The 24,977-nt window shown below is 58.8% G+C and overlaps 1 protein-coding gene across 2 annotated transcripts; it reads right to left on the bottom strand.

The window, feature by feature from the left end:
• Positions 1-634: 634 nt before the first annotated feature.
• On the bottom strand, positions 635-4,170 carry NTMT1 (N-terminal Xaa-Pro-Lys N-methyltransferase 1). 2 transcript variants are annotated; one of them, XM_074891429.1, is made up of 5 exons: positions 4,117-4,170; positions 3,062-3,126; positions 2,050-2,245; positions 1,571-1,823; positions 635-1,123 (listed from the first exon to the last, which is right to left on the bottom strand). In XM_074891429.1, exons 3-5 carry the CDS (start codon positions 2,209-2,211, stop codon positions 867-869), a joined length of 672 nt encoding a protein of 223 aa, XP_074747530.1. In that variant the 5' UTR covers positions 2,212-2,245; positions 3,062-3,126; positions 4,117-4,170; the 3' UTR covers positions 635-866. The 2 variants fall into 2 exon arrangements, with proteins under 2 accessions (XP_074747530.1, XP_074747531.1); XM_074891430.1 differs by lacking the exons at positions 3,062-3,126; positions 4,117-4,170 and having other exon boundaries at positions 2,050-2,267.
• Between the last annotated feature and the right edge of the window lie 20,807 nt (positions 4,171-24,977).

Below are 24,977 nucleotides of genomic sequence, written 5' to 3'. Positions count from 1 at the left end.
GGGGCTTGTTTCTTCTGCGGCAGAGATGGGGTGGAGGAGAGGGCTCTGCAGGGATGGCGGGAATCATGTGGGCTTGCCCGTGTGGCAACCAGCTGTGCTAGTGGTGGCCAAGCTGTGTTGGGTTAGTTTGGCACAAGCCAGTGGCCAGACTTGGGCAAAACAATGTGGATATGGCCAAGGAGGAGATGGGGGAGCGTTCAGAGCTGGGTGATGGTGTGGGGGAGCAGCTGTAGGGTTGCAGCGTTTGAGCTGGAGGTGCGGGGGACCCAGGATTACATCCACCTCCCTTTTTGCTGCACGTGTGGGAAACCTGCTCGTGGGTTTAAGGAGAGGCCCCTACAAAGCGCCAGAACCTGGTGCAGATTTCTCCCATTTGCCTTACCCAGCTTGTTGCTGTCAGCAGCAGCAAGTTCAAGAGCGGGAAAGGGTCAAACACCCAAGCAAGGAAGGGAGCCTGGCCCCTCAGAGAGGTGCTCTGAGCTCCTGTTGGCTAACGGGAGCCCTGTGCCTGCAGTCAGCGACCTGCCAGGGCCTACAGAGCCACCTCTTGCAGGGGAGACCCTCTTGCTCCCGTACAAAGCCCCCGAAGGCGCATCAAGCCAACGCGGCGTCTGACAAAGCCCACATGCAGAAGTGCAACAGCAGGAAAATGTATTTGGCAAACACCTCTTTTCACAAACAGCAGCAACTTGGAAGACAAAGCCCCGTCCTCGACACCAGCCCTGGAGAAGAGGGAGTTGTGACACCCTCGCTGCCGTCAGCCACCCCACGGTGAAGGCACGGTCCTCACCCCTCCCGGCCCCAGCAGAACCACCGTGCTGGCCCGTGCTCCGAGCTGGCCCTGGAGAGACCTTCTCCCGCCGCCCTCATCTCATGGCAAAGGTGTAGACGTGGTAGATCTCGTCGGGGAAGTTCTCCTGGCGCTCCTCAGCCAGGAGGTGCAGCCCAGCTCGGCGGATGATCTTACGGACCACGTCCAGGTCCCGGCAGACGCTGCTGTCCACATCGTCCATGATCACGCCCTCCTGAGCCATGTTGTCCTTGATGACCACGATGCCGTTGGGCCGCAGGCCAGCGCGGCACCGCTTCAGGAAGTCAGAGAGGTGGTTGTCAGTGAGATGTCCTGGAGGGACAGAGCAGGGGTTAGAGGGCAGGGGGTGATGGGGGTGGGAAGAGGGGAGGAGAGCGGGAGGCTGCGCTTGGGATCCCTCCTGATCCAGGCAGCCAAATACTCAAGCCATTTGCAGGTGAAAGCTTTAGCTTGGGGGTGTCCAACTTGTATCCCCCAGGCTCTATCCAACTCCATCCAACCCACACCTCTGCCCCGGCCTCTGAGGGCTTGGGGGGGAAGACCCCACAGTACAGTGCTGTCGGAGTGCCCCTCCATGGGGCAGGGATGAGGGGGTAGGTCCCCAACCCAGCCCCCCCACCCATGCTGTGATGCTCACCCTTCATGCAGACCTCAAGCTGCTCTCCCCAAAGCTCTCCCCAGCGCGTGGGGCACCTGCCCCTCAAGAGGAGCGGGACAGAGGACAGGCTGGTGAGACCCTGCAAGCCAAGGGACCCTCACCGATGACCCACTGGATCCAGATGACATCGTAGGAGTTGGGCTCGGGGCTGAAGTCCTGGAGGCCGCAGCAGAAGTAGTTGCGCACCCGCCTACCCTCCTCTCCCAGGTAGCTCTTGGCCTTGGTGAGGAAGTCCTCCGTCACATCCACCATGTCCACCGTCTTGAAGAGGGGCAGCAGCAGCCGCTTGGTGATCCGGCCGATGCCCGCCCCGCAGTCCAGAGCACGGGTTGTCCCCGTCCGGTTGGGACCGTCCTGGAACAACAACCATGAGGGGCTGAATCCCACCACAAGGTACCCACAGAGGAGAAATGGGGCAACCATGCGGGATGCGGCTGGGCTACGGGGGATCCACTGCAGGGCAAAGCTCTCCCAGCAGGCAGGCAACGGACAATTCCATGGAGCAACTCAGAGGGAAGAGCCCAGGTCCGTGCTGGGAGAAGGATGGGGCTTTGGGAGCATGACACACTGTGCCACCTACCCGCAGAAACCTCTGCAGGAACTTCCTGGAGCTGTTGATGTCGATGCTGGAGATGTGGCCGTAGCCCCCCAGCATGCCGTCCACCGTGGCGGGCACGTCCTTCCAGTACTTCTCCGCCTTGGAGTAAAACTCAAACTCGTTCTCCACCACCTCACTGGTCATGCTGGCCGAGGGGCACGTGCCCACGCGGGACTCGCTGCTCCTCCGAGACAGGGAAGAAACCGCCGGTTAGGTCCGAAAGAGCCACAGGCACAAAGCCTCCCCCTGAACCAGGGAGGCAGGTGTCAGCTCTGTGAGTACCCCGGTTTCTATTTATCACCCCTTCCCCCTCCTCAGGGCTATCTCAAACCCTAAAAACCTTCAGCTGAGAGCAAGAAGGAACAAAGATCTAAATCCTGGTATTTTCTGGAGACCAACAAGCCCAAAAACCCTTCCCAGGCAGGGATGCCTCAGCCTGACCAGGCACCCTGGAGCCTTGCTCAGCAATACCCCCAATTATATTATCATTTTTTTAAGGCTGACCCTCCCTTTCACCTATTCTGCCTCTTCTTTCCCTGTCTTAACGTTTTACAGATTACATGTTTATCTGTGGTGACAGCCCCATCAGTCACCTCCAATTACCTCTGGAGTTGCTAAAAGTTATCCTAAGCACCTACCTAAGGATTGTAAATCTCAGCCGTGACCATAAGTTAGATATTTGCAATATAATAAAGTCAAGGTATAATCAGCAATACAAGCTATAAATCCCCCCCAGACATCTCATAATTCAAACCACTGTGGATTTGATTAACTGCGCTGGGGATTAGAAACTAGATTTAAGGTGGCCGAAGGGTAAATTCAAGGACTTCAAACACCTTTACAAATAAAGAAATATATAGTGTTCGTGGCTTGAATTTACTGGCAAATATCCCATTAGACACAAAACCTTTTCTATGGCAGTTTAGGCGGTTTTGGTGGCCCCCCGAGGTCTTGAGAGAGCCCGGGAACGGAGTGGGGGGATGCAGCATCTCACCTTACAGATCACCGGTTGAAATCCAGTTTGGCTTGGTGAGGCTGAGAGCCAGTCTGCGCTGTGATCTAAGGGAAGAAAAGAGGGGATTTTAGTCCCAAATCACGCCTCTGCTCCTGAGGGTGTGAGCAAGCCTGACAGCAGCCCCACGGAGCTGGAGGCAAGAGTCGCCCCGAGCCTGCTGGCCCTCTCCCGGGGCAGTTGTGGGGCAGGAGCTGGTGCTGCCCCACAGCTGGGAGGTGGCAGGAGGCTGAGCCATGGGGGCAGCCGGTGTGTGGAGCAGTTTGGCCCCACTGCCTGATCTCATGGGCTGGGACCCAGGTTCGCCCTCCCAGCAGTGTGACCCCTTCCTTGGCCCTGGGTTCGACTTGGTGACGTTTTTCAGGGTGTCACGGGCCCCCAGCACAGGCTGAGAGCACCCAGCAGGATGGCTCTTCCCACCAGCATGGACGCTGCTGCTGGCGTCCCCCCCACCCCGAAGTGTGGCAGCTCCCCAGCTGACGGGCGGGCAGGTGAGGGCTGCTACTCGCCCCACGGACCCCCGTAGCCGGGGGGGAGAAGGTCACACCGGCCCTCCCTGCTTTTGGGCCCGTTCCCCAACCCCTGGGGCCGGGGGGCGGCAGGGAAAGGCGGGGTGCGAGGTGTCCCTAGGACAAACGCCGGGGGCGGGGGGGGGACACTGGGGTCCCATCCTCGGGGGCTGAGGGGGGGGGGTTACACCCGCCCTGCCCGTGGGGATGCGAGGGAGCGGCTCTTGGTTCAAGGCCTACACCAGCCATTTCCCGGTACCCCCCATCGGGGCTGGGGACCCCCCGCGCTCCAGGACTGCGGCGTGGGCACACACACACACACACACACCCCCCCAAACCGCCGCGGGGAGCCCCGCAGGCCGCCGGGCTGCAGCCCTGCCCGCCGGGGGGGGGCGGACACCGGATCCGGCCCCGGCAGCTCCCCCGGCCCCTCCCGGCCCCCGCCGCTGCGGGAACGGGGCCGGGGGTGCCCGGTCCCGCCTGCTCCCTCGGGCCGGGCAGCCGCGACCCCCGACACCCCCCGGTTACCTCAGGCGGCGGCCGTGCTCTGTCCCCCCCGCCCCCTCTCCCGCCCCCGCTGTGACGGGCAGTCGCGGGCACCAACCAGGCGGCGGCGCTCGCGGTGACGTCACGGTGAGGTCACCTCGGGGGTGGGCTCTCCCACCGGGGGGGCGCCTCGGGGGGGGGGGGATGATATGTCAGTTGTGGGACAAACTGGGGTGGACTGGGACAGACTGGGGCGACCCGCGGGGGAGCCGCGGCGGGGTCCAGGGCGGCAGGAGGGTCCCGTCCCGCCCCGGTGGGGGGGCCCGGTGCCCCCCCACGTCTGTCCGCACCGTGTCACGAGCGGCCCCGGCGCTGCCCGCGAGGCCTCGGGCCCTCAGACGTGGGACCGGGGTGGGGGGGGGGGCGGGCAGAGGGACGCAGGATCCCGTCGGCGGTGACACGGCGGGGGTGGCACCGGGATGGCAGGGCCGGGGGCTGCCGGTGAAGGGCGGCGGGATCGGGGTAACCAGGACAAGGCAGCCGGGGGGGTGTCGCGGCCCGGGTGCCCGCCTGCCCCCGGTCCGGCCCTGCTGCTGCCGCCGCCCCGTCCTTGTCCCGCCGTTGTCCTTGTCCCGGTCCCGTCCCGTCCCGTCCCGTCCCGCCGTGTCCCGTCGGGGCCGCGCGGGGGCGCTGTTGTCCCGCCGTTGTGCCGCTGCCGCGGGAACTTCGCTGGGTCCTGCCCGGGGCCGGGGGGGGGGAAACAGACGGACACCGGCCCCTTTGAGGGGACACCGGACCCTTTCGGGGGGACCAGCCCGGCCCTTTTGGGGGGAAGCTGCCGCTCACCCTTCCCCGGGATGATCTCCGGTCGACGGACAGCAGCCCACCCCATGGCCTGCCGTCTGTTCCCCTGCCCGACGGGGCTGACCCCCCCACACACACCCCCGAGCATGGGGACCTGGCGGTGCCCGAGGCTTTGGGAAGGGGGTTGCTGTGGGGACAAGTGTCAGCGACAAAACTGGGTTGGCTGCAGCCGTGTCCCTGGGGAAAGGAGGGCGGTGTGGATTCTCTGGTGTCTAAGACGGGGTGAGTCCTTCCCTCAGCAGGGCACCGGCCCCTCCCTCACTGTCCCCCCGGACACCGACTTGCACAAAACCTGTAGGAACGAAATCTGCTTGAAATCACTCAAAACGATCAGAAGGTAGCGGTGAGAGGGACAACGCTGCATAGGTCCGGGGGGCGGGCCTGTTCCCACTCAGCCAGCACCCACTTACACCCCAAAATGTCCTAATGCCTTCAGCAAGGACTTGTTGGCCCCAAAACAACTGCTTCCCCCACAGCCATCCCAAAATCCATGGCACAACCAGGATGTGGCCTCGGTGCCAGAGCCCCTTGCCATCCTTCCACAGTGCCTCTGCGGAAAGTGAAGGGAGGCCCCATCTCTGGGCAAGCAGCTGTCACCCCCAGACAGCTTTTGGGTGCCCAGGTCCCCCGAGTCCCTGTGAAAGGACCTGAGTGTGACGGGGGTGGCAGCAACCCACGGTGGGGGCTGGTGACAGGGGCCAGGAGTGTGTGTTTAGTCGGCTGCTGAGTTGGGGATGCATCGAGAGCATCTCTAAGCAGAGAAAGCACTGTTTTTGCCCCATTTTCCTTTCCAGATTTTAAGGAAATGAGGTTATCTGTCACTGGGGAGGGGACGCTGAGCACCGGGCCACAGCACCCAGCTGCTCCCAGGATGGGGTAGTGTCTGGGGAGGTGCTCGGAGGTGAGCTGGCACGGAACATCCCCCACGCACAGGCACCTGAATGACCAAAACCCACCAGTTTTCCCCTCACTGAAGCCACCAGCGGCCATTGTACTGCTCTGGTTGTCACCTGCATTTTCAAGCAGGCCATGGGGCAGCCACATCCCATCCATGCCACCTATTTCCCACAGGAGCCTGCAGTATTTGCTCCCACAGCTTCCTCCCAAAAGACATTTTTCTCCTCTTTTTTTACTGTGCTGCACTGGGGCTCCTCAAGACCATTTCCATTAAGCCCCAGCCACCCCCCTCCATCCTTCCCCACCACCAAAGCCCTTCGTGGTGGCAGGGAGGGGACAGTGCTCCTGTCCCCACCCCGGGGCTGAGGCTCCACATCAGCCCTTCAGGTTTCAATGAAACCTGCAGTGTTTGCCTGCAACCGGGGGCCAATCTCACTTGCAAATGTTCCCTTTGATTTTATATTATTACTAAGGCAATAGAGTGTGGCTGAAAATTAAGAGAGGAAAAAGAAATCAGTTGAGCGTCCCTCAGCTCGCCACGCTCCTGAGCCCAGCAAAGGGCCAGGGCCGAGGGTCCCACCATCGAGGACGCCCTATCGAATCCCACTCTCTGCTGGAGACGGGTCCAACCTTGGGGCCAGTTTGTGCAAAGCCAAGTCTGCAAAAACGTGGCAGCAGCAACGGCTCCAGCCACGCCGCAGAGCCGCCCGCTCCTCTCCTCGGCTCAGCTGCCTCCCCGTGGTCGCTGCTGCCGGGAAATGCTTTTCCTCTGACCAGTTTCAATCTTGTCACTCAGTAATTCCTTGTGCAACGAGACAGAAAACACCCCCCAGACCCCCTTCTCCAGCCCATTTGTTTCCCTGCACACTCTCCTCCTGCTCCCGTTAACTCGCTGCCTTTCAAGGTAATCACCGGCGCTGCAATCGCTCTTCAGGAATATTTTTTTTTCTTTTCCCCAGGTGCTTAATCACCCTTATTACCCTTTTCTGATTAATTAATTCTAATTAATTTTGCACTATCATTTTTGAGAAGAGGTGACCAGGACGGCACATGTTGTTGCAGGTGATTTGTAAGGCAGGTCCTGCAGCGTCGGCACAGCCCTTCCCTCGGCAGCATTTAACCCGGGTCCGGGCGGGCGCCTGCTGCCCCGTTTGCTGCCATTAATGGCAATTAATAGAGCAATGAAGCCCTCCGAGGCCCTGGGAGGAGCCCCGAGGTACTTTGCTGGGACCCACACAGGATGCTCCCACCTCCTTTGCTCTGCCGAGGCAGCAGGGTTTGACCCCGGCCAAACCTGCCCCTGTGTCCCTGTCTGCCCAGCTCCTCCAGCCGCCTCCGCCACGCCATGGCCAAGGCTTGGGAAGTCGGAATAAATTAGATCAGGGCTTCTCCCCGCTCTGCTGAGAGCCGCCAAGGGACTCAGAGGGGTGGCAGAGACGTGGGTCCCTTTGCGCCAGCCATGCTCCCTCACCTCTCATCTTGCCACACCAGTGCCAGCCCTTCACCGGACACTGGCACAGGCTTCACCCCCCGTGTCATCCCGGGACCTTCGGAGCCAAAATCTGACGTGGTTGGGGTGATCCTGCCCTTAAAATAAATGCAGATGTCCTGGGGACAGAGGGCCCTTTGCTGTTTGTCCCAAAAGCAACCCCTGGTCCTTACCTCATCCCCAGCACCCACCAAGGGGAGGGGACACGGGCTGGGAGTCTGCGGCCACACTCGTACCCAGGAGGCTTCTCAGGGCTTCCCGTGTCCCTGTCACCGGCCACTGGCCTCTGTCCCCAAACTTCCGCAGGCCAGATGGCCATGCAGCATGGCTCGGGGCTGGGCTCATCCACCCCACCTCGCTCCCTCGGCCGCTGGCTCTTGCCAGGAGGCTGAAACATCACCACTGACACTGCTGAAATGCCCCAGAAACCTGAAATAGATAAAATGTGTTTATTACATATAGTGTAATATAGGCGATATACTATAAACTGTATGCTATATACTAGATAGCAGATAGTAGATAATAGTGTGAGTATATATATATATAAACATTCTATGCACTGTCTGTATAATATTGTGAGTATAACTGTGTATATGTGTGTGTTTATACACATATATATAGTGTAAACAGACCATTTGAGCCTACACATACACACACACAGCATAGACACCATATATATACACATTTACATACCAGATAGGTAGATATAGGTACATGCATATAGATATATGTGTATATATAAACGCACACAGACAAATATATATATAAATATATAAATGTATTTTTATATATATGTATGGTGGGGGAAAAAAGAGAGTACGTACGTGTGTGTGTGTGTATGTGTGTGTGTGTAGTGCACAGTAAAGCTGCCCTGGGTCCATGGCTGGTGTGGGGCAGCGGGGAGGAAGAGGAGGGACACGCAGAGGAAAGTGCACAGCAGGGAGAAAGAGGGAGAATACAAACTGCTCCAAGTTACAAAAGCTCCCCTCTTTGATTAATTGTACTTTCTGTTTGATAAATGTTACTCACGAGTATAAAATATGCAAAGCACTTAGCAAGTTCACACTGTTTAAAGAACTCAACTAACTAAATTAAAATTCGATGATACGAACGGAGCGGCTGAAGAGCAGCGTGGCAGTGTGCTGGTCGGGGAGCCAGCCCGAGCAGGGAGCCTGCACCCCGGCCACGCATCCCGCCCGCGCATCCCTCCCCGGGGAACCAAACCACGCCGGCCCCAGCGCGGCGGCACCCAGCCCGCGGGAAGCTGCCTTGGGTCCGGCTGCAGCGGGTGCCCCAGCGGGGTCCCTGCGTGGTGGTGAGGGGCTGCGAGGGGCCAGCTCGGAGCATCCTCATCCTGCGACTCTGCTCAGCGGCGCTGCCGGGCCAGGACCGTGCTGTGCAGGTGGGGGTGGCCCTGGCTCAGGGTGGAGGGTTGGTTTGGATGGGGGGGTGCTGAATAATTTGCTCTAACCCCCAAGCTGCCACCACTGCGGGTGGCAACAGCCAAGCACCCAGCTCCAGTGACCAGGGTGGCTCCAGTGGGTCACCCAAACCCCAGACCGGGGGTTTTCTGGCACTGCTGAGTCCCGATGCAGCACCCCAGCATCCCACCCTGTGAGCTCCCAGCCCTGAACCACCGTGTTCTCCATCACACCACGGCAAGTGTGACACCTCCCTGCACACTTGCAGCGCTCTATCCCTCCAGACCTTTGAAGAAAAGCAAGTCAGCCTTTTCTGGCTTTCCTGAAATGGCAGCTGAGCACCCTCAGGTGAAGGGGAGCCCTCCTGGCATAGGAAGGCTGGGGAAGCTGGTCCCCCCAATGGGGTGTCTGCAGTCCTGCCAGATCCCACCTCTGCCCTGTGCATGGGCTGGGAGATGCTGCGAGCATGCTGGGGAGGATGCAGGGTGCACTGGGAGGATGCAGTGCATGCACTGGGAGGATACAGGGTGCACTGGGAGGATGTAGTGTGTGCACTGGGAGGATGCAGAGAGTGCACTGGGAGGATGCAGGGTGCACTGGAGGATTCAGGGTGCACTGGGAGGATGTAGTGTGTGCACTGGGAGGGTGCAGTGTGTGCACTGGGTGATGCAGGGTGCACTGGGAGGATGCAGTGGGTGCACTGGGAGTACCACACTGAGGCATTTCCCTGGCTCCCAGCACACGGCATGTGCCTGGCTTGCACTGGCCACACTCCTCGGTCTCCCTCCGCCACCGTCCCAGGTGAGCGGGGCTTGCTGGAGGCGGCTTTGAGCAGCAGCAGCATGTCAGGCAGGTAGCAGCTCCCTCCTGCTCGCATGTGAAAGGAGAAAGAAGGAGGAAAACCTGGCCTGGATCCGGCCTGACTGAGCGCCTACCTCTCTGGAAAGATTTAAGAGCTCCACTCAAGAGGTTTAAGTGTGGTCCCAGCGCTGTCCCCTAAGCCCCTGGGTGCCCCACTGGGTCCCACAGGACCCCAAGCCGCCCTCACCCGGCTCACAGCGCAGGAGCCACAGCCCACTGGAAACCTCGGACTCCCCAAACTGCCTCGCAGGCAGGATAAGCCCCCGCACGCAGCCCTACTCCCTCCTTCTCCTCCCCGCTGCCCTGTGCCCCCAGCACCAGACCCCACGATCCCCCCACAGGCAGGAGGTCTCCAGGGCAAGTGCTGCAGGCACAGGACCTTCGCGTCCTAATAACTCTACAGCCTAAACACTGACGGAGCTTCAAGTTTATCATTTTTGTGATGCCAACAAACCCAGTCAGCGTGTTGGTGCTGATGGGCCAAAACTCTTCACATCTTACTGGCCAGGTGTATTTCTTCACCTCCTCATCCTCCTGAGCCTCCTCACCATCCTTCAGCCGAGCCGAGCTCTTGGGGCCAGAAGTCACAGGCAGGGGATGGGCAGGACAGAGGGACTTGGCTGGGGGAAAAAGATTTTTTTTTCCAAGTTAGTCTTCAGTGGGCTGATAAATCCTTCTGCAAGGGGTGACCCTGTACCCCCTCAGTCCTGACGGGGAGAGACTAAAATGAGCCACACTTTGCAAAACCTCCTGGGAGTTTTTGCCAGGAAGGGATGAGCCAGCATGGCATGGCGAGACGTTGCCGGGGGCCCAGCCCCGAGCCCCCAGCACATCCCATTGCGGCACAGTCGATGCCGGGCTCAGCGGTAGCAAGCCGGCTTAACCTTGCAGTTTGAGCAATGATTTAGCCCCTATGAACCCACCCGGCTGTAAATCCTGGCACAGACAAGTCCCAAACATTCATTTCAGGCAATGCAATTTGTGTCATCTCAGCATTAGCATTTACACTCTTATTAATTAATACTTGTTAAACTGAGACTAAAAATAAAGTGCTCGGCTCCTCGTCTCAGCTAACGCCTCTTTGCCCTCGCCCAGCAGCACGGCTGGGCTGTGGCAGGCTCAGCACCCAGCTGCTCCCTTCTCCATAGCCAGAAAGGAGGAAAAAAAAGGGCTGTGTGGAAGCAGGAATCCTTCTAAAGCAAAATTCACCCCTTTCTGCACAGCCTTGGTAGGACAAACCAACTGTCTCAGCTATTGCTGAGGGTGTGTGGCAGCGTGCGGCTCGCCCTCGCCTCCGCTCCTGCCTGGGACGAGCTGTGGGGTGACGGGGATGGCAGCGCACGCGGAGTTTAACCTTTCTTTTCTGTTCCAGCTTCTGAACTTGTTTTTCTTTTGCTGCTTTTTTAATTCCTGGGCTGGGCCAGCTCAGTTGCACTTTCCATTCGGAGCTGATTTAATTTCCCAGGCAGGACACCCCGGGAGGGCTCGTGTCCAGGAAGGAAATGGTTAAGCGCGGTGGGCTCAGGTGGGCTTTTGTGCCTGCACACAGGCAGGCGCTGCCACCGCTGCCTTCAATTAAATCCGAAGGGCAACAGTTGCTGCAAAAGTCCCTTTTCCCTGGAGGGGCTGCTGCTGCCCATCAGCATCCTTATGGATGCAAAGCCGGTGGCTGCAGTGTGGGTTAGTGCTGCTGCTGGGGGAGCTGTGGAGGAGAGAACGGCCTGAAACCGGGGTCAAAAAGGCTTTTAGGGAACCTCAAAGGTGAAACCTGGCCGGGTTTGGGCACGGGCAATGGTGCTCCCCACCACACCCCAGCCAAGCGTTAAACCCACCAGGCTCCGCGTTTCCTCCCTTCCCAATTGCCTGAGCCCTTGGGCCCCGTTCGGACCTCAGCTAAGCAAAGAAAGCAAAGTGTCAGCACAGGCTGGTCCCGGTACAGATGCCCGTACATCGCACCTGGGTCTGTAGCCCAGGCCTATAGCGCACACGGAGCCGCGGCGCACGGCTGGCACGGTGCCGGCTGGATGAGGCTGTGCCGACTGCAGCTCCCCCGTGCTATTGCTGGGGAAGGCAGCCCGGTCTGCAATATTTAATAACATTAATAATAATAATATTAATAATTTGTTAGTTAACCTTTATTAATGAAAACCCAAAGCTTGCAAATTTACATGACTCCAGGAAAGCCCCGGGTTACCAATCTGCGTGACTTAAAGCACCAAATCTTGCCAGGCTTGGCCATGCCCTTGGCTTGGGTGCTCTTCCCAGAGCCCCTCAGCTTTCATTCTCTGGAAAAGTCCAAGCTCCCGCAGAGCAAAGCCGGAGGCCAGGATCCCACCCCGCTTTGCTGTGCCAGGGCTGCCCAGCATGGAGGCAAGGGGCTGTCCCAGCCCGGGCTGTGGGAGGGAAAAGGTGATGCCCTGGTCCCCTCTGAGCCAGGGTCGGGTACCGGAGCCGGCAGCACCAGCAGCACTTGGTGATGCAGTGCGGCTCGCGCACATTGGGAGTGAATGTTAATGGTGCCGAGCTCCTGGGAGAAATGATCAAATTCTCTGTATAAAACGGGGAGGAGAGGAAGGGGAGGGGGAGGAAGGGAAAATAACTCCACAGATTAATTCTGCTGATGAAAATTAAAATTGGGCATCACCAAACCAACCCTGGAATGAGCAGCTTCGGAGCCACAGCTCAGACCCAACCTGGCCACAGCCACCCGCCAGGGTCGGGTCTGCCTGAGCTTTGCTCCTGCTTGTCCCCCAAAAGCCCCCAGATGTGTCAAGCCAGTGGCTCCCTGCAGGGGTAAATGTGCTGCACCTATGGGGCAGGATCAGGCCCCGGGGCCGGGCAGGGATGGGCTAACCCAGTTGTGAGCATCCTGGCTCAAAGAGGGTTTATCTTCATCTCTGGTGTCTTCGCTTCACCCAACTTTACCAGCCCAGAGGGCAAGTCAGAGCACCCAGAACTGTGAGATTGGTTTCAATGCCAAAGATTTAAAAAATGAAATGTTGAAGGCTTTTTTTTTTTAATTAACTTCCTGGGTTTTGAGCCTTTAAAGAATTAATTTTTTCCCCCTTGTGCCCTCTGGCGAGGACGGCTCCAAAGGTCTTCCAGGTCTGAAACGAAGGCAGAGACTCAGCAATGATCACGGGACTCCAGGAGCTGCTGCTTTAAAAAGAAAACAGGCTTTAAAAAGAAAACAAGGTAAGAGTTTGGGAGTGGGCCATGCCATGAGCTGCTGCAGGATCTGACCCTCTCAGCCAGCAGCTCCCTCCTGCTCTGCTCCTGCGGACCCCGGGAAGTCCCGAGGGAGGGACGTGACTCCACCATTCCCAGGGCGGCTCTGGGGGCACAGAGGGACTTTCCTCGGCTTGGACAGCCACGGCCACATGGGACAGTGCTGGGGAGGGCACAGGGCTCTGCTCTCGGGGACACAGTGAAGACTCGAGGGGCCATGCTGGGGTCAGGGCTGCAGCAATCCTGGGGTTGGCACCCATGGGTGGGACCCCCCTGCATGCCCCACTCTGCTGCACCCCACCTTCCTACCTCCCTCCGCTGCACCACCAGCCGTCCCCTCTCCCTGGCTGTGATTTCATTTTGATCTCGGGCTGCTTTCCTCCCTCCCTCCATCCCTCCTCCCTCGCTCGCTGCTGCCAAGTCCGCAGGTTCCCGCTGTGACCTTGAGCTGGTTTCTGGAGCTGGTTGTGGGTTTCTTAAAGGAGCCGTGGGGGCTCCCACCACCCCCCTCCTGCTCCCTCAAACCCTAGCCCAGCCACGCACTGGGACCCCCGGGGACGGGGGGTGCTGGGAGAGAGATCGGGGGGGCCCTGAGGGCACAAATATTGGGAGAGGGTGGAAGTGGCCAATTCTGTGGCCACGGAGCCATGGCTTCGCCACGTTCACCACTCACCACTGTGTTTTCTCTGGGGCCAAATAGCCACTGGAAGGGGGTTCCTGGCCACCAGCCCCAGCACCGTGTGAGGGGTGGAGTGGCTTGTGCGTGGTACCCGGGGCTGGCAGCAGCATGGGGAGGGGGAGCCTGGTGCTGGCATCAGGAGGTGTGGGGGTGCTTAGGATAGTGGGGTGCACCCACCTCTCAGCATGAGGGCAGATTGGTGGCCCTCACTGGCAGCGCGGTGGCCCTCAAAGCTCCACAGCCTCCAGCAGTGGCAGGGAGAGCTTGAAAGTGAAGGCGATGGCAGCTGCTCCCCACTCCTCTCCAAAGCCAAGCCAAGGGGCAGCCGACAGCCCACCCGGCGTGGAGACCTGCAGGGCAAAGCCCACAGGCAGGGCCCTGGTTTCCCTGTTGGAGCACACGTGTGCATGTGTGTGTGTGTGTGTGTGCACACGTGTGTGCAAACACAGCGTGGCTCACTGGGAAGCTGTTGCTTTCACCCAACAGTGGGTGCTGCACATAAACCCCAAATCCCACGAGCAGCCCCAGGGTGAAGGTGAGTGGTGCCTGGAGTCCCAGCAGGGCAGAAACCCCCCAAACTGCCCTCACCCCAAATCCTAAAGGCACCTCAAACCCTCCCAGGAAAATCCTTCTCTGGGTTAAACCCTATGTGGAACGTGGCATGGGCTGAGGGGAACCAGGGAGCTGAGACTAAGTCAAAAGGCATCTCAAAGTGCAAACAGCTCCCGTGTGGATGTACACATGGAGACCCTGCTCCTGGGAGCAGAGGTGTCCCTGTGCCACAGAGGTTTTAAGCCACGGCTTAGCTAAGCTGGACAGGCTGAGATTTCAGCCTTGCTTGGCCAGCCCAGGCCATCAGCTGGAGAGGACCCCAATCAATAAGTGCCTTCAAGGCAAGTAATAAAACTTTGAAATTATGCAGGCAGCACTTGGCGCTCCGCAGCAAAGGTGGTGTTTAATTCATGGGGATGGTCTCAGGGAACCAGGGAGGGGGGTCTTAAATTAGGGAGAAAGGACAAGGGCCCGCACTGCTGCCCTCTGCACCGGGTGTACAGTGCTTGGGCAGGCTTGGAAGATGCTGTAGTGACAAAGCCACTGCTGAGTCTTCCTCGCTGCAGTGCCCAAGTGCAGCACCTCATCCAAAACCTGCTGGAGGTATCGGAGAGATCCAGAGGTGCCCTAGTGTCCACCCTTGTCTGAGCATCTCTCGATCCCGGGCAGATGCTGGGCACGCAGCATCGCTCCCTGTTGCCTGGTGGGTGCATGGATCATGGGACCCCACAGATCAGCCTGGGGACCCCAAAACCACGCGCTACCCTGTGAGCTGGGAACTAGCAACGCCTTCTGCCCTGGATATGGAGCCCAGGGTGGCTCGTAACGGCGTGGGAGGGAGCAGGAGGGGATGTTCTCAGCCCCATCTATTGTAGATACATATGGGGGAAACTGAGGCACCGCGGGGTTACAGAAGCAGAAGGGATAAAGGACAGTTATGGGAGAAACTCAGTAGGGCTCGTGTCCTGGAGCAGACCAGCTGCTCAGGGGATGAAAACAGAGATTTCACTCTGTATCACTATAAAAATAAGGGCCCCATTTGGACCACACAAAGGCATCAATGGGCTACCAAAAGTCACAGCCCAGTGGCCAGGCCACCTTTGGGAGCCCCTGATGCCATGAGGAGAGAAGAAACGGTTTCTCTGCCACCTTCCTCTGAGCTGCTGGAGGACTGATGCTCTGCGCAAGGAGCCGGGTCCAGCCCGCAGGCAACGGGGACAGAAGCACTCAGGGCTGTTGAGGCAGCACAGGAGGCTCAGCTGTCACCCCCACCACCACAGGGACAGCTCGGGAAAACTCGAGCCCGCATCCCACCCGGCGTGGGGACACAGCCCAGCGCCACGCCAGGAGGAGGAGGAGGAGGGATGGAGTGGGAGGAGGCGGGAGAGAGGGAAGAAAAGGAGAAAAATGAGTTTTCCTGCTGCCCCAGCGGTGTGGCGATTGATCGGGTGCAGGCTGGTGTGGAGCGGTGCTGAGAGCCTCATTCCCCACCGCCGGCTCACAATTATTGGAAAAAAACCGGCGCTGCTGCTGCAGTGAAATTAGTTATTGATCTCTTGTCTGGGTGACAAGCGCAGCGCTCGGCTGCGGGGCTGCTCTCCCCGATGGCTGGCCCCGCAGCCTCCTCCACTTGCCCCACCGGGGCTCCGCATCCCTGGGGCTGGCCTGTGGGCAGAGGTGACGAGGAGATGGCTGGAGGTCTTAATGCTCGTCCTGGCTCCAAAGCTGCTCCCCAGGGAGGTTTTGCCCACCCTGCTGCATACAATAAAGATGTCAGCAGGAGAAAAAGGGCTCTGCCCCACGCAGGATGGGATCCCCAAGTGCTGACAGGCCCCCACTTTCACCCTTTGCAAAGCTTTGCCCTCCACCCGCAGCCATCACCCACCCCTGCCAGGGCTCCCGGTCCCCATGAATGGGGGTCAGGGTGTCCTGGGGCCTTTTCTACCTCCCGATAACCTGCCCATCACAGAGGGAGATAAGGCAGCAGGAAATCAAGCAGCCAGAGAGCTTTTGTTGTCTGGAAAGGCTCTGCACATCCCTGGCTGCAGCCCGCCTGAGAGGCTGGACCAGCATCAGCTGCCGGGCCCCGTGGGGACAGGGACACAAAGTCAGCTCTGAGACTGGGACAAACGGTTTCTGCCCATCCTAGGGACACTTTAACAGTTTCAACAACAAAAAAAAAAGAGTATTTATTTTCTTGTTGTAATTCCTGGTGCGAGGCAGGAGCGACAGGGGACATTTCAAACAGTCCTGTTTTCCTCTAACGTGGTCACCAGAGAAACGCTTCGCTCCAGGGCAAAGTTGGGGTTTGGTTTCCAGGGGGTTCATTTGGAGTCTCACCTTTGCTTTGAGTTAATTGAGGTGTTTCTTTTGCATCGAGCAAGGATGTTGCAGGCAGGGATGGTGGTTTGAGGCTGGCACTGAGTCTCCTTGGTCACATCGGGGTTGTTTGGCTGTTCATAGGGGTTTTTTGCACCAACTTTTTGCCCCAGAAAGCATCTCGCTGAAGTGATCCCTCCCCAGGGTGTAGTCAAAGCAGCTTTTAGGATGTAAATGAAAAACCAGGTGATGGGCTCCTGGGGGTCAGACATGTCTGCAAAACCCACATAATTTTTGCTTGGGCTTCTTCTGTGGGGTCCCTGTGATGAGGATGCACCTCTGCCTGGAGGGTCCCATGGGTGCTGGGTGTAGATTAGCATCTGGGGGTGTCCCCAGGGGGAGCAGGAGCTGGTGGCACTGCCCATGTGCAGAGCCTTCAGGTTGTGCTGGTGGTGGGGTGCCGGGAGGGGACACGGTGGGGATAGAATGGACCTGCAGGACCTGTCCCATGAGCAGCTCCCAGGGATGGGCAAAAAGTGGCAGCAGGGTGGCAGGCAAGGGGGACAGTGGCTGGAGGCCACAGAGGGCCACTGAGGTGGCTCATGGGGTGTCCCCAAGCCCTGCGGTGAGGGGCACAGCCAGCTCTCACCTCCTGCCTCCCTCCCAGCATCCCAGGCAGCACAGGACCCTGTCAGCATGGGTGTCCCTGGGGAGGCTGGGGGGTCCTGGCCTCTTCCCCAGCCCTGGACAAAGGCCTGGGAACAAAAGCCTGTGGGATGCAGGAGGCATCTCCTGCCGGGGGTATTTGTTTAGTCCAGGGGGGAGGTTGAGAGGGGAGAGGAAACTGCATTTCAAAGTGTTTTACCCTTTGTGAACCCTTTGCAGCCCCCCATCCCAGTGCCCTCTGCATGCATCCAGTACTGCTGTGAGAGGGCACCAGGTCTCCTCCAGCCAGCCCCAGGGTCTCTGCTGGGGAGGGAAAAAGAGAGATGGGGAAGAAAAAAAAAAGGACAAATCCAGCCAGGAGGAGGGAGCAGATCACTGCGGGAGCATTTCCCCGGCTCAGCCCCTCTCTGGGTGGAGAAGTCGAGGATGCCCCAGCTCCAGGGATCGACTGCTGGGCTGAGGGCGAGCTTGGGAATTCACATGTTTCTCCTCATTTCTCTCCATTCTCACAATTACACTGTGGTTTTTTTGGGATGATGGTGGGTGGGGTGTTATCCTGGGACTGGATCAAAACCTGTGCCTGGCCCCTTCCCAACCTGCCAGCACCCGGAGCAGAGCCGCGGGTGCACAGGTCCCTTCGGAGGCACTGGAGGAGGTTGGCAGAACTCAGCCAAGCAAAGCCCATCCCTCGAAGACCTGCCCAGGCTCCCCCCAGCAAGGTGCCACCAACACTGGGAGGGCTCTGGTCACCTGTGGTCGACCCTGGGCTGCTTTTGCAGGTCCCCCTTGTCATATCCATCATCCAAAGCCAGGCACATTGCTGCACAGACAAACCCCCCGTGCCTCCAGCCCTGGCTGGTCTCCTGGTGCTGTTTCAGTGTTTCACCACCCTAAAAGCACCCATTTCCTCCCCCGGCTGGGTAGGGAGGTGCAGCAGAAACAGCCACTGGCATCTTCTCGCAAGAAGCAACTTCCCAGTTTGCAACTGGGCACTCTCCCAGTGAGTTAGCCTCACCCCGCCGCTGGCAAGCACCGTGTAAGTGAGCCAGCTCAGCCCCAAACCCCCCAAACCCCAGCAAAGCTGGGGTGTGGATCCTAAGCGCTCCTGACAGCCTCTGGAGCTTCGCACTCCGCGGGCGCTGTGCAGAGATGATGGGGGAGAAAGGCACAGGCGATGGGGCTGACCCCAGCCCGGGTCCCCTGCCTCCCCACTTCCCTCCGGCACGCCGGCGGAAGCTGAGCCCACACCAACGGCGGTGGCTGGGCAGATGGAAAGACCAAATGATGGCTTTGCAGGGGGCCTGGGATTTGTTTGAGCCATCGCTGTCTCAGTGAGTGACTTCGAATAACGGATACACTTGAGAAAATCGCCATCTGCTCCCGGACAATTCGCAACCAGAGGAAAAGGTGAAATAAATTCAGCGACTGTATTATCTGCCCGGTCCCAGCTCTGACAGCAGGGTCAGGCTTTGTGCAGTGTCCTGAAAGCGATTTGGGAATGAGAGGACGGTTTGGGATGAGCAAAGAGTGGGAAGAGGTGAGGCCCTGGGATGCTGTGCCTGCAGCAGGGCTCTCCCAGCATTCCAGGTTTGGTGAGTTTGGCAGGAAGATGAAATCTCACCAGATCCATTATTTTTTTCCATCTCTGAATTTCGAGTGCCTCCTGCTTCCAGCTGGGCTGGAAATACCACAAAAACAGATGCTACAATGCAGCACATTTAGTGCTTCAAACCCAGGAAGAAATCAGACATGAAAAATAAATGCAGGGGTTCGCAGTGCCGGCCCCACCGGCCGGGCTGGGGATGAGTCTGAGGGCGGCTGGAAAAGCCCTCGCACCCGCAGCCCAGACTACGGCAGGCTCAGCAGCGCCAAAAATCAAATGCCTCATCCTCAGCTAAGCAAGGGAGGGGATAAAAGTGCATCTCAGCTCAGCCATGCCAGTGAGCCCAGAAACCCCACATGGCTTAGACGGCTGATTTTTATACACTTGCAATTAGGAGGGGGATAAATCCTGCCCCCAAAGTGATGGCACTGTGTGGCAGACCCTGGCTGGAGGGATTCCTCGTGCTTCTGAGGGGATTTTGTTGGGGGAGAAAAAGCCTCAGTGCTTGGTTTTGCAGGGGCAGGAGGAGCTGGGAAGGAACTGAGCTGGATGTGACCATTTTTGGTGGCCTTTTGCTCCTGGCAAGCCCAAAGCGAGGGGTGCAGAAGTGCCCAACACCGGCGCTGCTCCGCACTCCTCCTCCACTGAAGGGAGCCCATTGCACAGGTGAAGGTGGTGATGGGGTTTCTTCACCCGTCTTTTTCTCCTCGCTGGGCATGAGGGTGTGTTTGGCACCTGAGGAACATCACCCAGGCTGGCACCGCTGGCCATCACCTTGGTCAATGCGGCCACCTGGTCCCACCCCAGCCCTCCCCACCGGGGACGCAGCCCCCAGCTCAGCTAGCCTGGGACCAGCACAGCTGAGACATGGCGCAGGGCCTTGGTGTGCTGCCATGGGCTGCTGCGGCCCCGTAGAGATGAGCCAGGACTAAATCCTCCCCGAGGGGCAGCAGCCGCCGGCGCTGGTGTGGATGTGCTGGTGTGCCCAGACAAAGCCTGGCACGGCGGAGGAGAGCTCTCTCCAACGTGTTCGCTGCCCACACGGGAGATAAAAGCTCCCGTTCAGTTTTTACAGCAAGCAGAAGGTGGGCAAGGCCCTGCCTCAAAGCGCTGCTGTCACGGTCAAACAGAGAGGAAAATGACTGCGACCCAGCGCCGGGGGCACAGCCCAGACCACAGCATCACGGGGAGCTCCTGGCTGGGTGACACCGTTAAGGGGACCCTGTACAAGGTGCTGGGGAGCACCGTGGCCACACACGGGTCCCATCCCTGAGCACGGCGCTGCCGGCCAGCAACGGGCACGATGCTCCAGCCTACGCTGCTTCGCCTTGGCATGGCCATTGATCCCTGCAGCCAGTCCCCTCCTCACGGGGGATGCCAGGGGTGCAGGTCCCCACCTGGACCCCAACCGGCTTCGTGCCAAGCAGCATGGGCAGCTCTCGCTCTTCACGAGCCTGGTTGGCGGCCTGTGGAAGAGGAGGATGAGGATGGGAAGGCAGGCGGGATGGCAGGGCAGCCCGCGTAGCTGAGCCGCAGCGAGCGGGAGCGGGAAGGCGAGGCTGAGCGAGCGAGGGAGAGGGAGCAGAAATCTGTTGCCCAGGATGTGTGCTTCGCTGTCAGCCGGCTCTGATTAACGGGCTGCCTTCCAGCTCCGCGCCGGCTGCGTTCCTGGCAGGAGCGGAGCCCCCCGGCTTCCTGCCATAGGAGTGGCTCGCTGAAAGGTTACATTTGCACAATGTGCCGCTGGAAAAGCGGTGCCAGAGGTTGCAGGCGGGGGAGCCGGGCGAGCGGGCGAGCAGGCAGCTTCGCTCTGCTCTGTTCTGCCTGTGTAATGGAAAAAACCCTCTGGGGGACGCACAGGAAAATATCAAGTTACGCTCCCCCAGCACGGTAGAGCTGGGCCCGGCCGGCCGTGGATGGGGTGGAACAAGAGCGAGGGATGGGGCGATGGCGGTGTGCACCCCCAGCCCCTTAGCTCTGCTTTGGCTCAGCCTCAGCGCGGGGAAAAAAATCAGGCTCTGCCCATGCACCCCCATCACCACAGGCTGCAGGGCAGCGAACCCCTCCTTCGCGATGCCGGACTCCCCAGTAAGGTTTTGCATTTGCTGTAATCAGGATCCCGCATCTCTGCCGCTTGGTGGGGAAAATTGAGGTTGTTGAGGGGAAATTTCCAAATCTGGCAAGGAAGAATTTCCTTCGATGGAGCTTCAGTCCGCACCACTGTGATTTATGGGGCTTGGCACAGCCACAGCTATATCCACACACACACACATGTCTCATCCCCACTTTTCCCAGCCCCGCTACCCCATAACTTTTGGTCTGGGAATATTATTTTGGTGTCTGGAAAGTCCTTGTGGGGTCGCTGAGCCCACCATAGCTGCTCTCTGCCCCACAGCATCCCCTAAAACCCTTCTTTGCTCACCTCCTCCACCACCCCTCTTGCAGTGGCTCAGCACCCTCCAGGCCAAAGCCCTTCATTCCTCCCTGCACAAGACTCTTCCTTTCAGCTTCTCATTTTTTCATTGCATCTCAATCTGGTCACCTTTTGCCCCCCAGCTGCAGAGGAGAGGTCAGGGCAGCAGGGGCAGCACCCACCCTCACCCCAGGGTGCTGGAGCCAGCTCGCTCTGCCTTACAGGAGCCGACATTTTCCTTTTTTGTCTTTCTTGTTTCCTTGGTTTCAAGGTTTTTCTTCCTCATTGAGCCCCTAATTAAAAAAAAAAAATAAGGAGGATTCCCAGATTCAGGGTGCTTGGAGAGGGACCACAGCTGCCCCGCAGGCTCTCCCTCCCCAGGCGTGGGACCCAGTGATCTTGCCCCATCTTGTTCCTTGGTTTTTGCCCCAAAGCTTTTAAATCTCACCCTCCCCCTGTGCCGGAGCCAGCCAGACTCCAAACCCCACCAGGTTCCCCTGCTCAGCATCGTCCAGCCCCAGTCCCCACTGTGCTGGGGTGCGAGTCCACCCCCCCGCTGTCCCCGGCTTCCCTCTGTGTCTGTTTTCATTAGGATTTGGAGATAAGCTTCCAAATAAAGGCAGTGTTTTTAACCACTTGGCCTTATCAGTCAGCATCCAATAGCATCCACCCTGCAGGGCTTGGAAGATGCTCCAAGGGAAAAGGAGACCCCAAATATCCAGACCTTTCCTTCTCTAAGATACAAACCAGCCCCACAGCCTGTGGCATGGCTCCAGAGGGCACCGGTGGCTTTGGGAAACTATTTCTACAATTAATGGCCCCTGCCTGGGGACAGCAGTGTTAATGCAACCACGTGCATGAATACAACCCAAGGACCAGCTCGGCACACCTGGATTTTATTCCTGGTTCTGCCGCTGGCCCAGGAATGACCTTCAGCAAGTTGTTTCCCTTCCCCATGCCTGTGTTTCCGCTTGCTCTCCCACTCTCAGCCCTTTCTAAACCCAGCGATGCTCTGCCCAGCGAGACACCCCCGCCCCGGTCCGAGGAGACTCCATCCGACGTCCCATCACCCCCTGCAAAAGGTGTGCAAACGGCAGCAGCTCTGAGCATCAGCGGGTCCTACATCCTCCCAATGCTTAGCAGAGCCCCCCACTGCAGAGCCCCCCCCCCGGCCGGGCTGTCCCGTGGCTCGTTTTTACAGCGTGTGTGCAAAGCCCTGAATATACGAACCAGCTGCTGGCAGCTTCCAGCCCCCAAGCTGCTCTGGGGAAAATCAGCTCCTCGGCTGAGCCTGGCCACTGGGACAGGCCTGGAGATAGTCTCGCTCTTCCTCTAAGACTTCGGGACCATGGTGGGGGGAGAAGTCCTCCAAGGAGAAGCACAGGGGAGTAACACCAATGGTGGCAGCAAACTTGCCCCCCTAAACATCCAGCTTCTTGGAGGCAGCAAAGCAATCCAAACACCCCAGGTAAGCCCTACTGCTGTTGCCCAAAGAGCCCCCATCCCGCAGAGAGTCCCTGTTAGAGACCCGTTACTGGCTATGGAGGAACACCTCTACCAGGCAACACGGAGAGGAATACAAATAGCAGCTGTTTCTACCCTCACTGCCAGGATTTCAGGGCATGGGAGGCAGGTGCTGCCCCGGGATGCGGGCAGGGAAGGCAGGAGGTGATGCATCAGACCCTGGGCGCTGCATCCTGCTCACACTGTAGCCCCGCTGAGTTCCTTCCCTGCACACAGTGGAAGATGCTGGGGGGGCTGGCTGGGAGGGCGGTGTGGGGGGCACACACCCCTCCCCATCCCGGGGGAGGAGGAGGGTGGTGTGGCCTGGCAGCACCTACCTCCCCAGAAAATCCAGCCCCGGGTGCGTCGCAGGAACCTGGGACTGGGGATGGCGGGGGCAAACGTGTCCCGTGTTAAGTGCCCCTAGTGCAGAGCAGATGTTTTGAAGAGCCTGGCTCCCAGAAACCTCCCCTGCAAGCCCCGTTGCCAGAGCATGCAAAGAATCCCAATACCAAAGCGTGGCCAAGACACCCAGTTCTTTGGGGAATCAGACCTGGCCACAGCACTCAGCATCTACAGATATGGACAACATGGTGGCTTCTGGGGACAAGTGTGTCACACTGGGAGCCGCTGGGTCCTCTGGTCTCTGTCCTGCACTTGCTGCCTTCCTTCAGCCAGAGTCTGACTCCAGGATGACGCTGTTTCCTGCCCTTTTCCCAAACAAGGTCCCCAACCATACCAAAAAACCCATGAGTCCACTGAGCCTTCGCTTGTGGACAGCAGAGATCTGCCTGATTGCATGGGGTTGGCTTTCTTCCTCCTTTCCAGCTGTTAAATTGCATTATAGACAGTTAAAAATACATCACATACTTTCCTAATGTGACTTTTCCGTGGTAAGCAAGCAGTGCGGCCGCCACCGAGATGCTGGAGGTCGCAGGGAGAGCTGCTGACTGTGCCCACGGATGACAGAGCTACTGGCTCTGCCGGCTTGCAAATGCCTGGCCCCAAATTTGGGTCCCACAGAGAGGAATTGCATGGCCCTACGGCAGTTTGGGCCTCGTCAGACTGACCCAGTGGGCTCACTGCCTCTTGCCTCAGTTTCCCCACTTGTAAAAGCATTTATGGTCTGTCCTCTGTGATGAGATCTCACATTAACCAAAACTTGGCATTCTTTGTTGGGATTTACAGAAAAAGGGTCTTTCACACAGGGATCAGAGGTTGATAGAAGTCCAGGGTTGAGCTAGAAATGATTTGTTAATAGCATTATAGAAGAAAAGCCAAATTCCTGAGCGTGAGTGGAACTGGCTGCATGGCATCCCATCGAAATGCCAGTGGGACATGGCCCGGCTGGATCCCGCAGCGGGCACAGGGCAGCGCCGGTGGCTGAGCTCAGCCCGAGGCAGCGGCGTTGCTGCAACCCACGTGTGAGCTCGGCTGAATTTCCCCTTCTAGCAGCACGGCAAGCGCCGCTGAGGTCTGGGGTGGGTGGGTGGCTGGAAAAACCATCTCCTTTTGGTTTGCTACAGCGCTGGAAGGAGCAACCCATGTCCCTGAGGATAGGTTCCCTCCTGGCTAGGAGACATCTGTGGTGGGGCCATCCTGCCAGGGAAGGCAAGGGGAGAGCAAAGGTGAACTCCGTGGGGGGTGGGAGAGGCAACCGCCCTCCTCCTGCTCATGGTACAAGGGTGAACATGGCCAGGGCATCCCCAGGCCTGGCCCGTGTCCGAGATCAAGCTGCCATCTTGTGCTGAGTTCACCGAAGGGGACAGCCCAAGATGAGCCCTGGGATGCTGGCAGCTCCCCTCAGCTCCCGGTGCTGGGAAGGAGGGTGCATCGGTCCCCATCACCCCAACCAGGCTGCAGCCGACCCAGATCAAGCCCAACAGACACCTCCTCAACCTCTCACAGGACCGATGCCACGGCCCCAGCGTGGACTCGGGTGGCAGAGAGGGGCTCAGCACCCCAAAGCAACCGGGGCACCCTGAACCCCTCGTGAAGGGCTGGGATGGGGAGGAGAGCCTGCGAGAGGGTGAGGAAGGAGTTAAACCCCCAGCACTGCCAGCCCCCCCTCCTGCTTCTCTGCTAACTTTGGGAGGAAGGGAATAGCATAAAGGTAAGAGTGGAGGAAGGAGAGAGGAGACAGATGAGAGAAGGAGCGAGCGAGGGAGAGGGGAGCGGGAGAGAGGAACAGACGGCAGAGAGGGAGAGCGTGGGGGGGAAGATGCTGACGCTTCTCCTCCATCTCGGCGAGAGGCAGATAGAGGGGAGCAAGGGGAAAAAAAAAAAAAAAGGAAGGCAAAGACCAAGGGAACATGGGAGAGGGAGAAGGAAGGAGCCGGAGCGAGGGAGCATGTGTGAAAGTCGCAGTGAGAGAAGGGGCCTCTTTGATTCCCCGTGCCTCATACCAG

This window comes from Strix uralensis, chromosome 21, assembly GCF_047716275.1.
Source record: "Strix uralensis isolate ZFMK-TIS-50842 chromosome 21, bStrUra1, whole genome shotgun sequence".
In the NCBI taxonomy this organism is placed as follows: domain Eukaryota; kingdom Metazoa; phylum Chordata; class Aves; order Strigiformes; family Strigidae; genus Strix; species Strix uralensis.
Note: the sequence above shows the minus strand (reverse complement) of the source record. Positions and strands in the feature narration are given on the sequence as shown.

Excerpts from the sequence above, each read along its gene's own strand:
- NTMT1 (XM_074891429.1), bottom strand. The coding sequence starts at position 2,211 with ATGACCAGTGAGGTGGTGGAGAACGAGTTTGAGTTTTACTCCAAGGCG. Across the intron at positions 1,824-2,049 it reads TCCTGCAGAGGTTTCTGCGG|GACGGTCCCAACCGGACGGG; the intron begins GTAGGTGGCACA and ends TTGTTGTTCCAG. Across the intron at positions 1,124-1,570 it reads CTGGATCCAGTGGGTCATCG|GACATCTCACTGACAACCAC; the intron begins GTGAGGGTCCCT and ends CTGTCCCTCCAG.